At 41.0% G+C, this 16151-nt stretch overlaps 1 protein-coding gene across 1 annotated transcript in view; it reads left to right on the top strand.

Annotated features, from left to right (window-relative positions):
- Positions 1-16151, top strand: part of dnah5l (dynein, axonemal, heavy chain 5 like) — a 327807-nt gene that overhangs the window by 178966 nt on the left and 132690 nt on the right. The window contains exons 56-57 of the mRNA XM_078200347.1: positions 2467-2747; positions 8547-8762. Coding sequence (XP_078056473.1) covers positions 2467-2747; positions 8547-8762 — 497 coding nt within the window. The remainder of the gene's footprint in view (positions 1-2466; positions 2748-8546; positions 8763-16151) is intronic.

The raw sequence follows: 16151 nt of genomic DNA, 5'->3' as shown, positions 1-16151 counted from the left end.
GGGGAATAAACCAGATTTGAAATCAAGACTATTAAAAATAGGATTTGAGCTGGTTCGGACAGTAGGCAGTATCAGTACTGTTCTCATGGTGACTGAACTGTTCACTAATGATTGCCAATAAGTAACCATTATTCTGTAAGGCAACTCTCTGGCATTCATCAGGAGACATGTATAAAATCATAATCCCAGCCTCAGTTCTACGATCTCATGCCCATATGAACCACAGTGAGCTTACATGAGACAATAAGAAAACTCAAAAAGAATTTTGGATGTGAGGTTATCTCAGTGTTTATTATAGTAGAGAAAGTCACATTAACATTTTAGGATTCGAGCTTCAATAGAGTTGTCACTACAGCTGTGCACTACATCATGTACCACGTTTGATCATTGTAAAGGGCAATATATTTTACAGTTGGAAGAGCTAGAAGGTGTGTGACTGGTAAAGAGAGGAAAGGAAGAAGTGATGGATTAAAGAAGAAGAAAGCTAGAAAAGAAGAGAGCATCAATTCCACTTGGTTGTCTCTTGCACCCCTTTGGGTGGCACAGTGGTTAGCACTGCTGCCTCACGGCACCAGGGATTCGGGTTCAATTCCTGGCTTGGGTGACTGTCTGTGTAGAGTCTGCATGTTCTCCCCATGTCTGCGTGGGTTTTCTCCGGGTGCTCCGGTTTCCTCGCACAGTCCAAAAGACGTGCAGGTTAGGTGCATTGGCCATGCTAAATTCTCCCTCATTGTACCCGAACAAGCACTGGAGTGTGGCAACTAGGGGATTTTCACAGAAACTTCATTGCGATGTTAATGTAAGCCTGCTTGTGACTAATAAATAAAAATGTTTTTGATTTACAGATTACCACTTTTATTCATATTTATGGCCTCGAGTGATGCCTTCGGTATATGGCTCACAAATGAATATCTTATGACTAGAATCTGCGTGATGTTAACCCTCTTTTGTAAGGAGAATCATCATTGGTGTCTCGTAGAGCACATTTAAATTCAGAATGTGCTCCTGTAAACACAAAAGGCCAACTGTCACCATCCGGTATATTTTGCTAATTAGAAAGACTAATTCATTTCAAGATACAAATCCTTGGAGTTTGAAGTTTATTTATTCATGTCACAAGTAGGCTTACATTAACACTTCAGTGACGTTACTGTGGAAATCCCCTAGTAGTCGCACACTCCGGTGCCTGTTTGGGTATACTGAGGGAGAATTTAGCATGGTCAATGTGCCAAACCGGCATGTCTTCCACACTGTGGGAGAAAACCGGAGCACCCAAAGGAAACCCATGCAGACACACGTACAGACTCTGCACAGACAGTGACCCAAGCCAGAATCGAACCCGGGTCCCAGGCGCTGTGAGGCAGCAGTGCTAACCAGTATGGATGTAAGGTCCTTTTACCTTTTCCCACAACTCCTCTTGTTTTTCATGCTTTTACCTTGCCTCTGGCTAAGAAAAATGAAGCATGGGATAGTTTGGGGTGGGAAGGGGAAGGACGATGCTATTGGATGGACTATTGATCTACTCACCATATCTTAACCAAGCAGACCACCACAGATCTGTAAGCGCAGTCTGGGGTGCCTTCTTCCCCATTGTTATTTCTCTTATGCAAAAGTTTGTCTTATTGGCGCCTGAATTGGAGAACACTAAAATTGAATATTGGAAAAGAAAGTCAACCGTTTATTTCCCATTTCAAGGGACAAACTTACCAGAGTTTGAACATGATTTGGGATAACATCATCTGCAGTTAAGTCAATTTCCATATTTATGCCAACAACACCTATTATCGACTTTGAGTCCACAAACACAAACAAACAGCTTGCCCAATACTTAGGCCCAGATTTTTGCAGAGTCGTGGAGGCTCCTTGCCTTATCCAAAAAGGCACTGAGACCCTGGAGCTGGAGATCTCAGTCCAATTTTCAACAGGCCTTCTTTTCTCCAGTTGAGGAACAGGATTGGGACATTACCCACCACTGGAGACCCCCCAAATTCAGCAGGGCCATTTGAACTCAGTGCTGAGTTGGATATTATGTTGGGGGTGGGGGGGGAGACATAATATTCAGCCCAATATGTGTATGCAAATCCATATATAGGACCCCATATCACAGGCACAGTGCTAATGGGACCTGCTGTACAAATTAAAACTAGCTATTAAAAAAACAGAATATAATAACTGCACGATGGTAGTTACCCAAGGAACCCATAGAACCCATTGAACTATAGAATCCCTGCAGTGCAGAAGGAGGCCATTCAGCCCATCAAGTTTGCACCGACTTGCCGAATCCTATCCCCGTAACCCTGTGCATTTATCATGGCCAATCCACCTAACCTGCACAATTTGTACTGATGTAACAAGTTGATTTAGATCTTAAAGAAATATGACTTTGAATGTTCTGAGTTAGTTTGTCATTTTATTTTTGGAAAACTCACTCTTGTTTTTTGTTGAACTTTTATCCCCTCTATATAGGTCTGGCGAAGCTAATGGAAGCCGAGGTGTCAGTCAGTGAACTGTCCAAAGAACTTGTCATTAAGGAAAAGGACTTGGCAATTGCTTCAAAAAAGGCAAACGAGGTTCTGGAGGAAGTGACTTTAAAGGCTCAGGCTGCTGAAATTGTTAAAACACAAGTTCAAAAAGTGAAAGACAAAGCTCAGATCATCGTGGATGAGATTGCAGCTGACAAAGCTGTAGCTGAAACGAAACTGGAAGCAGCTAAGCCTGCTTTGGAAGAGGCTGAAGCAGCTTTACAGGTCTGTATGCTAACATTCAGTCACGCATTTAGCCCATAAGGTTTGTCTCTTCCGAACTGGAAAGTTCAAGAATTTAAATGGCTACTTACTGGACACACATTAGACCATGGGTTGGTTTCTGTTCCTCCATCCGCAATTGTCCTATTTCAATAGCCACAATAAGATAATGCTGTTGATTTTGGTGCTTATTTTCTCCAGGGATGAACAAAGGCAGTAGTAGTTTTGATGTTCGTTTTCCTGTCACCAGATATTTATCAGGCTTCTATTAAAGGAGTTATTGTAGTATGCATTTATTACTTATGTTGGGAGCATGTTTCATTGAGTGTGATTTTGGATTGGGCATAGTAATTCAAAGCCATGTGGATGAAATGTACCAAACTACTTGCTAGTCAGCATTCCTACATCATTGCCAGAATTTTATCATAACTGTAATCTTCTCCTTGTATTTTGGATTATTTATTTATAAAAACATAAGGGTGACATGATGGCACAGGAGTTAGCACTGCTGCCTCACAATGCCAGGGACCCAGTTTCAATTCCCGGCTTGGGTCACTGTCTCTGCAGAGTCTGCATTTTCTCCCTGTGTCTGTGTGGGTTTCCTCCGGGTGCTCCAGTTTCTTCCCATAGTTCGAAAGACGTGCTGTTTAGGTGCATTGGCCATGCTAAATTCTCCCTCAGTGGACCCGAACAGGTGCCGGAGTGTGGCGACAGGGGATTTTCACAGTAACTTAATTGCAGTGTGAATGTAAGCCTACTTAAATAAATAAACTTAAACATGTACAACTGACAGCACTGATATGTCTGAGGAACATGCAATTTTATTGGAAAGAAGGAATAGAATAACTTCTGAATTGTATATCTTTTGCTGATTTAATTCCCCATAGCTTTTTTGGTCTTGTCATATTCATAACTATAATTTGCAGGTTTAGACAATTAGGCATTGGGAATACTGAAGGCATTGCTTTTTGCTCCCTGCTCCCAACTCCATTCCCTAATGTTTCCCTCCATCTCTTTCGTTGACAGTAATCTGAGACTATACTTTGATGTCAGGTTAGACCCCCAAGTTGAGTTACCTGCCATATTCCTACCATCCCCAAAGTCACCTATTTTCACCTCTGTAGTATTGTCTGACTTCATCCCTGTCACAGTACATTTGCTGCTGAAATCCTTATTCATGTCTTTGTCATCTCTGGATTTGACTATTTACACACACTTCCTGCTGGTCTGCTGTATTCTATCCTCTGTCCACTTGAGTTCATCCAAAACTCTGCTATCTCACACTAAGTCACATTCACTTCTTACCTCTGTGCTTTCTGGGCCCCTGGTGAAGCAGTATCTTGATTTTAAAAATTCCATCCTTGTTTCCATTCCTTCTGTGACTTTGCCTCTCCCTATCTCTGTAATCTCATCATATCTCTGTAATCTCTATAATCTCTGTAATCCCTATCTCTGTAATCTCATCCAGCTTCAAAACCGTCAACTACACTCATCTAGTTTTGGCTTCTTGAACACTCCCAATTTTGGTTGCTCCATAATTGCCTGTGTCTTCAGTTGCATAAGACCTAAGCACGAGAATTTCCCACCCCTCCCCTCACACCTCTCGACCACGCTTTCTTCCTTTAAGGCATTCCTTAAAATCTACCTCTTTGACTCTGTGTTTGGTCACCTGACTAATGGGTTGGATTTTCACCAAGTTGGGATGACTTGGGAGTCCTTTAAAAATGGTGCTTGGATCCAGTGCCCAGGATTTCCATTCCCATTCCCAAGGTTTCTGATTTTCAGGACTTCCGTGCAACCTGCACTGATGACAAAGCAAACTCCATTACATTACACCCAGCAGCCCTGTGGCTGCCTCTGAACTCCAGCCCAATTCCAGCCTGCACAAACCCCTCCCACATTGATGATCTGGTCCTTGCGAGCAGTTTCTTCTGAGACAGGTGGGCTGAACTGGGACCCTTGCTACTCACCTTGAGGATGAAAATCCAGGCCTATATCTCATTGTGTGGTTTGGTGTCATATTTTGTTTGAGAATGCACCTGTGAAGTACTTTGGTATGATTCATGATGTTAAAAGTCTATATAAATATAATTATTGTTGCTTTCAGATTCAGACAAAAGTTTAACAATTAAACTGTGACCCATTGGCATGAATTTCCAGGTCCTAGTGTCAAGCAGAATAACATTTTGTTAAGTGACATTGCACAATGCATAATGGCTTTCCTAATAAAATTTCCCAGCTGAGTATGGACTTGATTGAGTGTGTGTGAAGTCGTAAGAACATTGATGTTTGAAATGTGAACAAGTTAAGAATATTCTGGAAAATTTCAGCAGGTCTGGACTCGAAACGTCAGCTCTTTTCTCTCCTTACAGATGCTGCCAGACCTGCTGAGATTTTCCAGCATTTTCTCTTTTGGTTTCAAATTACAGCAGGAATTTGCTTTTATTAAGTTAAAAATATTACCTATCTAAGAGAATGTGACAGAAATGGGCCCTTGTTAAAATAAGCATTTGGGAAATCATTTTTTGCTGGGTGTATTAAAGAAAAGGAATATTTTATCTTAACTATCTGACAGTACTATTTGACCTTTTCTTTACAAGAGATAGTGGGTCTCAATGGCAGTAATATATATAATAATACTTCACACTAATAGGTACAGTTTAAAAATAAAGGATATAATTGAAGACATGGAAGATGAGGAATTTCTTCTGTCAAAGCGTTGTTAGTTCTTCAAATATTTTTTCACAGAGTAGTGGAGGCTGGATCATTGAATGTATTCCAGGCTGATTTAGACAGAATTTTGACCTACAATGGAGTTGATGGTTATGGGGTTCAGGCAGGATACTAGAGTTAAGGCCACAATCAGATAAGCCATGATCTTACTGAGTGGCGGAGCAGGTTTGATCGGCCACATGATTTACTCCTATTTCTTATGATCATATGATTTTCTCATTGCAGTGAAATGTGTGCAGTTTTGATATCCTTTCCTGAGAAAGGATGTCCTTGCCATAGAGGGAGTGCAACGAAGGCTAACCAGGCTGATTCGTGGGATAGCAGACCTGTCTTATGAGGAGAGACTAAGTCAGTTAGGATTATATTCATAAGAACATAAGAACTAGGAGCAGGAGTAGGCCATCTGGCCCCTCGAGCCTGCTCTGCCATTCAATAAGGTCATGGCTGATCTTTTTGTGAACTCAGCTCCACTTACCTGCCCGCTCATCATAACCCTTACTTCCTTTACTGTTCAAAAATTTATCTATCCTTGCCTTAAAAACATTCAATGGGGTAGCCTCAACTGCTTCACTGGGCAGGGAATTCCACAGATTCACAACCCTTTGTGTGAAGAAGTTCCTCCTCAACTCAGTCCTAAATCTGCTTCCCCTTATTTTGAGGCTATACCCCCTAGTTCTAGTTTCACCCGCCAGTGGAAACAACTTCCTGCCTCTATTTTATCTATTCCCTTCATAATCTTATATGTTTCTATAAGATCTCCCCTCATTCTTCTGAATTCCAATGAGTATAGCCCTAGTCTACTCAGTCTCTCCTCATAAGCCAACCCTCTCAACTCTGGAATCAACTGGAGTTTAGAAGAAGAGTGAGAGGGGATCTCACAGAAATGTACAAAATTCTAACATGGTTAGACAGGGTAGATTCAGAAAGAATGTTCACAATGGTGGGGGTGTCCAGAACTAGGGGTCATAGTTTGAAGATAAGGGGTAAACCTTTTAGAGCTGAGGTGAGGAGAAATTTCGCCACCCAGAGGGTGATGAATGTATGGAATTCCCTATCACAGAATGTAGTTGAGGCCAAAACGTTATCTGATTTTAAGAAGAAATTAGATATTGCTCTTGGGGCTAAAGGGATCAAGGGATATGGAGGGAAGGGGGATCAGGATATTGAACTTGATGGTCAGCCAAGATCAAAATGAATGGTGGAGCAGGCTCGAAGGGCCAAAAGGTCTACTCCTATGTCTAGTTTCTACATTTCTATGAATCAGTGTTGTTATAGTCCCATAAGTTATTTAAATTTCAGTTCTCAGCCTTGTGTTTTAGTGATCTTGTTCTGAAACTACCTGGTTATAACAGCAGGTCTTAATAACTGTCAATTTCCTCACATCTGTAATCTTTATATCGTTGCTGTTGCGTTCATTTATGTAACTAACACAGTAGCCACTTTTCATGGGCTGCAGTGCACGCTGGGACAATGGGGAGCTGAGTTCGCCGATTATGTTAAGTGCAGTTCAGGTATATAGCTTAAGTATGTTTTTGCACTACTGGTACTTGACACACAGCTTGTGGCAGAACATTCTAACAGCTTGCATAGGAACTAGCAGCTCCATTTTAAGGAAAAGGAGGCCACTTTAAAAGAAGTGGCTGTGTCAGGAATGAATAAATCTGTGAGCCTTTATAGGGACTAATAATGTGTGGAGAGAAAATTGGTAGCCTTTGAAAAGATTGAGTGGGAGAAACAAATGATAGGTAAGGTTGAAAATAAAGAAAAACTAATGTCAAGACATATAGACGAATGGCTGACGGATGCTGTGATGAACCTCTCTCCCCCTTTTCATGAAGATAAAAGTCGATGTGATTTGTCACATTAGTTAAGGCATGAAGGACCCAATGGTGCGGACTGTTAGTCCCACAAGAAGAGTCCCTGTGGTTGTCTGCAATTCTATCATCAGGAGATCTTCCATCCATGTTCATAAAACTCTACAGCCTCACCCTTCCTTTCTCTACAACTTCCCCTAGCCTGACAACCCTCTAAGAGCTCCGTACGACTCCAACTCTGACCTCTTGTGATCCCCGACTTCTTTAGCAGGTCAATTGACAGCCATGCCTATAGGTGCCTGGGCCCTAAGCTCTGGAATTCTGTCACAAACTGCTTCACCCCCATCTCCTTCTTTAAGATGCTGCTTAAAATCTACCTCTTTGATCAAGCATTTGAATGCTTGACCTAATGTCACCTTCTTTGGCTTGGCATCAATTAATGTCTGATAATCTCCTGAGAAGCGCCTTGAGATGTTTTATTATTTTCAAAGTGTTCTGTAAATATAAGTCCTTGTTGTGGTTATAAAGCAGAGATGCCAAAGAAGATCATTTCTGAGAATACCAGAGGGAGATTTCTGTAAATGCAGTAACTTGTATAGGGATTTATTGTAGATAATTGCCTCCAGCAAACCAGAGGCTTTGCACTACCAATCTGGCAGGATTCAAATTGCTAAATCTTAAATGAATTTGCTGCAGAGATGTAGCTTAGGTGGCTCTCTCTGCCTGTCCAAAATCCCCACTCTACATGAAATCAGCTTTTGTCTTACTATAACTTGCTAATGTTCAGTTCTAATTGTAAGCGTGTTTGCTTGGAACCTATGAATATGAATTGGCAGAAAAAGCAAATGTATTTAGTGTAGCTGGGATATGTAGCAGCAATAATAAGTAGAGCCCTCCTAACTTTATTGTACAATATTATTTTGAGGAGGGAATACATTTTAATTTTTGCCACCTAGGTGGTTATTTAATGGAATGGATCACCTGTATTTTGCTGAACAGGTCAATGATCACTTTGCAGGCATCGAAGGTCAGACTTAGCATGATGTATTTGTACCAGCATGCATTTACCTATATTGAATAAATTAAGCTGCAATATTAATATAATGAGTGTTGTAACATCATGCTTAACTGATAAATTGCATCATGTATTGGTTTATTAAAGAGTAATTTAATAGAATCTTTAAATGTTGATGCGTAAGATAATTCAACATTTTTGTCACAAAATATAACTAACATTGTTTTAAAACATTTACAGACTATCAAACCAGCTGATATTGCAACAGTGCGCAAATTAGGCAAACCACCTCACTTGATCATGCGAATCATGGACTGTGTGCTGCTTCTGTTCCAAAGAAAAGTAGATCTTGTGACCCTTGATCCAGATCGACCTTGTGTGAAACCTTCATGGGCTGAAGCTTCAAAGCTGATGAACAACTCATCATTTCTTAACATGTTGCTGACATTTGCAAAGGTAACAGGCTAGTCATTTCTATCTATGTGAGTTGGATTCAGTTGTGAATGATCACAGTTTGAATCCATTTAGATAAAAGTGGGAACTTGGTTTATTATATACAGGTTAAGCCCCTTTTATAATGAAAATCGTTTTATCTATACTCCACCCAAAACTGAGAGGTGCCTTTTGGCCTGATTGCATGTCCCACCAGTGATGTTCCAAAGCTGGATTCCCTACCATCTCTGTTCTTGTTCCAATCAGGTGTATGTATAATGAAAATGGAAAGTTATTTCCCCTCATTCAACATCTACTCTATTGAAGGAGAATAATTAGTGTACATATCTAAAAAGAATTCACTGAACCCAGTGAGAATCTAATGTCACAGGAAAATGTTACATTTCAAATGAGAAGTTTTCAAAATTAAAGAGGAACATTTAAATTTACTTCTTGGAAAAAAGATAATGGGCTTGATGTTCCTGATGTTCACATCATGTTCCCGCTGCAATGAGGTTGGAGAATTTGGTGGCCAGCCAAATCTCCATTCACCGCGGTGGGATGGGAAAATCTTGCCAACCTGAATGGTGGTAAGATTTCAGCCAATAACGGTATGTTTTGTCTGTATAGCGCGCAACAAACAATACTTTTCACTGTATGTTAATATATGTGACAATAATAAATCAAATCGAAATCAAATGTTTTTCTTGAAGAGACTGCAATTGGTTTTAATCATAGAATCATAGATTGGTTAAAGCACAGAAGGAGGCCATTAGGCCCATGATGATAGTCCGCTGAATATCCGGTGAGGGGGCTAGTCCCGGAGAGAGTGCTCGCTAATGGCATGTTACTGTATTAAAAAGAGTTTTCTGTGGTCCCACGGCATGTTTCATGCCACTCCACCAGTGAGGGCGCTGGAAGACTGGAACTCTGAAATTCGCTGGCATTAATCACATTCTACGGATTTTGAGTATGCCCCGCCATTTCCGCAGACGGAGGGTGCGGGCTCAAAATCGCCCCCATGGAGTAGAAAGGTTATGTTAAATTTGTGTAAAACACTAATTTGGTCTTCGCTAGGGTGTTGCATCCAGTTCATGTGAATGGTTCTAAGAATGAAGAACTTCAGTTATGAAGATAGATTGGAGAATTTAGTACTGTTTTCTTGGAGAAAGGGAGGCTGAGAGGAGATTTGATGAAGATATTCAAAGTCTCGAGGGGTCTGGATAGAGAGATAGAAATAAACTGTTCCCTCTCATGAAAGGATCAAGAATGAGAGGGCTGAGATTTAAAGTAATTGACAAAAAAGGCAAAGGCTAAATTAGAAAAAACATTTTCACACAGCAAGTGATTTAGGTCTGGAATGCATTGCCTTTGAGTGTGGTTGAGGCAGGTTCAATCGAAGCATTCAAAGGGAAATTAAACTGTAATCTGCAAAGCAAGAATGTACAGGGTTGCAAAAAGAAGGCAGGAGAATAGTACTTTGTGAATTGCTCATTCAGGCCAATGGGCCGAACATGATGCGCTGTAACAATTCTGTGATTTTGTAATTCTGTGATCCTCTTTCCCATCACACAGCCAGCTTCATATCAATTTTGCTACTGTCTCTTTTATTCCATGCACTCTAACTTCATTCACAAGTCTGTTATGTGGCACTTTATCAAATACCTTTTGGAAGCCCAAGTACACAACATCAACAGCATTACCACATCAATAACATTAACCCCTGTTTCTTTGACAAAAAATCAAGCAAGTTAGTTAAACATAACTCCCTCTTAATAAATCATGCTGACTTTCCTTAATTAACCTAGTGACTATAAATTTAGTCCAAAATTATCATTTCTACAATATCCTGTGCTACTAAAATTTGACTGACTGACAAGTTGCAATTTTCCAATCCTCTTGCATCATCCCTGAGCCGAAGAAAGATTGAAAAATTATGGCTAATGCCTTCACATATTTCCACTCTCTTTCACTTAGTATCCTTGCATGAATCTCATCTGGCCTTGATGCATTCTCAACTTTAATAACAGACAACCTATCCAATACTTCCCCTTTATCAATTTTAAAGCCTTCACGTGTCTGAACTACTTCCTCTTTCACCATTACCTGCACAACATCTTCTTCCTTGGTAAAGCCAGATGTATTCATTCAATAGCTCAGCCATGGCACTGGGAAAATCAGAAGGAACTTAGGAAAGTACAGGCTCTTTTTTTAGTCTTTCATGGGATGTGGGCACCACTGACTTGGCCAGCATTTGTTGCCCATCCCTAATTGCCTTTGAGAAACACTACGATCCACCTACACTGCTCTTAGGAAGGGAGTGCTATCTGAATGATAAGGATTTCTTTTTAGGCCTCTTCTGATGCCACAATGACTGACCTGGTGAGAGGGAGATGCAGGGATGAAAACACTCACATTTGAAAATGCTGTTCTGTCCAAATTTTAATGAAAATTCACTTAAATAATCCTCACTTTTCCAAATAGCCACTTTCGTATTATTTTAATGATAGCAAATGCAAATGCTAACTTCCTCAGTTTCTGCTGCATGAGTTTTGTCTAAACTGCAGACTATCTACAAGACTTACCAGCAGAAATCTGGCCAATTAGAACTCACTTGCAATAGCACTAATTTTGCACTTCTCAAATAATTTCATAGAGCAATAACACTTCCACAGTTGTAAGGCAGACTGGCTTAACTGCTACCTGGTGTCCCTTGATGAGGCAGGTTGGCATGGAGGGTCAAGGAGTATGAAAGCTCTACCTACTTCAGGTTTCATAGCATCATAGAATCCCTGCAGTGCAGAAGGTGGTAAGAAGTCTAACAACACCAGGTTAAAGTCCAACAGGTTTATTTGGTAGCAAACGCTGCTAGCTTTTGGAGCGCTGCTCCTTCGTCTGGTGGAGTGGGAGATCTGCTCACAAACAGGACATACAGAGACACAAACTCAATTTACAGAATAATGATTGGAATGCAAGTCTTTGCAACCACTCAAGTCTGAAAGGTACAGACTTTGAAGGGCCTGTTCTTGTGCTGTACTCTTCTTTGTTCTTTGAGTTCAGTGGGAATGAGGGTGGTCAGTGTTACACCCTGGTATTTTCAACCTGTTGGACTTTAATCTGGTGTTGTGCAGAAGGTGGCCATTTGGCCCATTGAGTCTGCACCGACAACAATCCCACTCAGGCCCTATCCCCATAACCTTACGCATTTACCCTGCAAATTCCCCTGGCGCTAAGGGACAATTTAACATGGCCAATCAACCTAACTCATGTATCTGTTGGAGGAAACTGGAGTATCCAGAGGAAACCCACGGGAAGAACGTGCAAACTCCACACAGTTGCCCTAGGCTGGAATTGAACCTGGGCCCATGGTGCTGTGAGCATGTTATCACAGCAGCCACAGCTAACCACTATGCCACTGTGATAACATGCTCATGTCTTCCAAAAGGGTAGTCCTGTCTTGCAGGGTGGCTGGGATCAGTCTTTTTATCACCACTGAGGTGGTACTTAGTGAGATATCCCTATTGCTAAGTAGATTTTCGACAAAAAAAGCACAGATGACGCTAGATATGACGAATGACATGGTAATCATGTTCAGGAAAAGTGTGGATCTACATCTTACAATGTCAGGCCATCACTGCCTGACATTAAGGAAGCCATAAATTTATTATAAAAGAGTTCAAGTAATTTCATAGACATTCAGCTATTAAAGTAATGCCCAAGAGGATTAATCCCACTTAAAATATCAGGAAATACAGTTAAGCATATTGTGGGAATTGCAGTCTCATTACCTGGTAATTTTGTGGGAGGGATTTTCTTTGTAACCCCCACCCCATGGTGTAATTATCAGTGGCGGGAGGTGGCCTGCCGTTACCCAGCAGTACGATCCCACCATCCCGCCGCTGTCAATGGGATTTCCCATTGATTTCATCCCCCTGCTGCTGGGAAACCTACGGCAGGGCATGCCGTCAACGGGACCAAAAGATCCCGCTGGTTTTAACAGCAGGAAAATCACCACTGACTGTTTGACTTTTGCAAGTGAATTTTATTATTTTAGGTGGTAGGTCACCCTCCCTCCCACAGTCTAAAGACGTGTGGGTTAAGTTGATTGGCCATGATAAATTGCCCCTTAGTGACAGAGGGATTAGGAGGGTAAATACGTGGGGTTACGGGGATAGGACCTGGGTGGGATTGTTGCCGCTGCAGGCTGGATGGGCCAAATGGCCTCCTTCTGCTCTGTAGATTCTATGATCTGATGTCACATGACTAGATATTACATGATCAGATGTCAAGTAAGTTGCATGTTGGATATCCAGGAACACATCAGACTTAAATGACGACAATGTTGCTAATAGGCAGTGATCTATGTGAGGAATTAAATTAATGAACCCATTCATTGGTACATCTGTTAGCTGCAACACTGGTCTCATTTGGGAATGTTTGGAATGCCAGCGACATCAACATCCCATGGACAATATTTTTTTTAAATGAAGGAAGGTACTTTATTTAGAAAAATATAGAAATGAGACATATTGGAATTAATGAGAAATACATAAAGATTGGAATAGGAATAGTGATGGAGACTATAGATAATAAGATTTGACGCCTAAAAATATTAAGAAAGCATGGTGACATATGTGTTCTAAGTGTGAAGTGGTAATTTTAAACAATTAAGGCTAAGAGGCAGCTGATAGCGTTTAGGGCCATAGGAGTAGCAACTGGTACGAATATTTGATTGTTTAGTTGACTGCCATGGTCAGGGAGGATTGAAATCACACTGAGAGTTATTACCTTCAGGACTTTGCTACTAATAATGTCATTTCCATCTAAATTGCTTTTTCAATTAATGATTTCTCTTCAACAACTTATGTCATTGCAATTGTTTTGAGAATCATTTTTTTTTAATTTGAGAAAACCCATGATGCATCTTAAAATTTCTTTTGGCATTTTGATGGTTACATTTAATCAAAATTGTAATGTTTGTGGAAAATAATTTCCAATTGTTACAGTTGATAAGATTGTTATGTTTTGGGGCTTCTTAAAATTTCAGGTAAAATTAAAGGGATTGTAGTTAATGCAAGGATTGGCGACCACCAGTTAGTACAAGGAACTATAACGGTTTATTTACAATCAGATAAATAGACAGAAAACGTTCATGATGTTAACACTTGCAGCTCCCCACACTCGTTCCCCATTGGGTGATTGGGTCACATGATCCTCGCAATCTACGCTCCTTAAAGGGGCCCGCTACTACATGGATCATGTGATCTATTCTGCAGGCTGCTTGACAGTAAACATGGCTAGTTTGCTTGTTAAGAGATTAAAGGAGACCCAGATTATTTCACTGGGAAGGGGTCCAAGATGTTTATACGTGGAGACAATGTCAGCAACTTGTGTGCCAACAGCACTCAGACTGGAAGGAATTAATTTTCACCCCCGGGTCAGGAGCGCAGAGTTGGGGCATTTCCCTGCTCCACATTCCCAAACCTGAAAAGAATAACCCAAAAGTTGGGATTTTTGTTCCACAATGGTGGGGGTTCTCCTGGAACCATTTGCAGATGCTGCCTGGTGTGGAGGTGGGCGGGGCAGAAGGCCTGCCTCTCTGCTCCAGCACTGTGTCCAAGATATTTTTAAAAAACAATGAACTAAGAAGCAGCCCTCCAGTCTTAACCATCCTCATACTCCACAAAGTAACCAAGCCCCATCCTCATGCAAGCTGTTCACCATCCAGGGCTCCTCAAATGCTCCATGCCAATGTATGCCCCTCCACCCACCCCTATGGCCCTTTATATCCTCAGTGCCAACTCATGCCAACCTATTTCTCCTCACCCATCACTCTTTGACCTTACACCTACTGTGCCAACTCACCCCATATACACCAGGGACAAACCTCAGGACCCATGTTGAGATTAAATAAAATAAAATTCTCTAAATATCTGTTGCAGAACTAAAACAAAAACATTAATTCGAGTTCATAGAATCCCTACAGTGCAGAAGGAGGCCATTTGGCTCATTGCGTATGCACCGACCACAATCCCACCCAGGCCCCATCCCCTTAACTCCACTTATTTACCCTGCTAGTCCCACTGACACTAAAGGGCAATTTAGCATGGTCAATCAACCTAATTCATAAAAACTAATTCACTACTTTTACATTCCTTCAGCTGTATCCTTATAAAAGCAAACATTTCATTTAAGCGCTTAATCCCAATGGGAATTCATAGCCCCCCTTTCAAGAGTCCATAATCACTTGAAGTTGTCAATCAAACCATGAAATGGAAGGCACCCTACTGAGATATTGCAATACTGATTCAGTAATGGCATTGGCTTATGAAAACAGAGTGAAGTAGCAATCAATGATTTTTTTAAACACTCCAGACATTTTTTCAAATATTTAAAGTTTTAAAAGCATTAACAGCTTGACAGTTCATTTTGACACTTTTGACAGCTGCCTTTGACAGTTCATTTTTATACTTTTAACAGTTCCAATATGCTTGACAGTTGATGGGTTTTTGCATTTTTTATGCACATTCATGCTTACTCTTAATAAGTCAACAAGAGGCACCTTACCTCTCCCAAGGGACATATGGCCACCCCAAATGGCATCTGACTTCTCCCATAGTTGACCCAGGACCATATCCAAAGGGTTACGCTACCACTCCAAAAGGGCACCTCACCTCTCCAAAGGATTCCTCAAAGCCTAAACCTGCTCCTGCAAAGTCTAACCTATGGACATCGTGTTTCACACACCTAGGTCACCAATATTAAATGTGATTTGATTTGATTTGTTATTGTCACATTTATTAGTATACAGTGAAAAGTATTGTTTCTTGCGCACTATATGGACAAAACATACTGTAAATAGAGAAGGAAAGGAGAGAGTGCAGGATGCAGTGTTAGAGTCATAGCTAGGGTGTAGAGAAAGGTCAACTTAATGCAAGGTAGGTCCATTCAAAAGTCCGATGGCAGCAGGGAAGAAGCTGTTTTTGAGTGATGAGCGGAGGCAGCTACTGATTTATATGGGCAGCTGCTGTTCCATGTAACATACATATGCAAATCCCAACCTGGATCCATTCCCACCCCCATGAAAATAGTAGGTACAGTGTTCAGGGGTGGGACCTCCAAGTTTCTGCTTCTCCCTTTTCTACCATTTTCCCAATGGCAGAGAGTCTCTCTGTCATTATGAAAATCTAAGCTGATGCCTACAAAGTCAAAGAAAAGTGTTGATATTGTCACATTGTAAACAATTGTGTTTTAATCTGTTCCACGATGAAAAAGAGTTGGCTCACAAGGAAAGATACTCAGCATCCCTATTTGGATACAGGACCCATGTGATTCACATTTACATAGTGGTGGGCTTTCAGATGGGAAGGGTACAGAGGGGCCCATTGCAATACTGGGTTACAGGTTTCCTGA

This window comes from Mustelus asterias, chromosome 2, assembly GCF_964213995.1.
Source record: "Mustelus asterias chromosome 2, sMusAst1.hap1.1, whole genome shotgun sequence".
Classification (NCBI taxonomy): domain Eukaryota; kingdom Metazoa; phylum Chordata; class Chondrichthyes; order Carcharhiniformes; family Triakidae; genus Mustelus; species Mustelus asterias.
The sequence above is the reverse complement of the archived record's forward strand: the minus strand, read 5'-3'. Positions and strand labels throughout refer to the sequence as shown.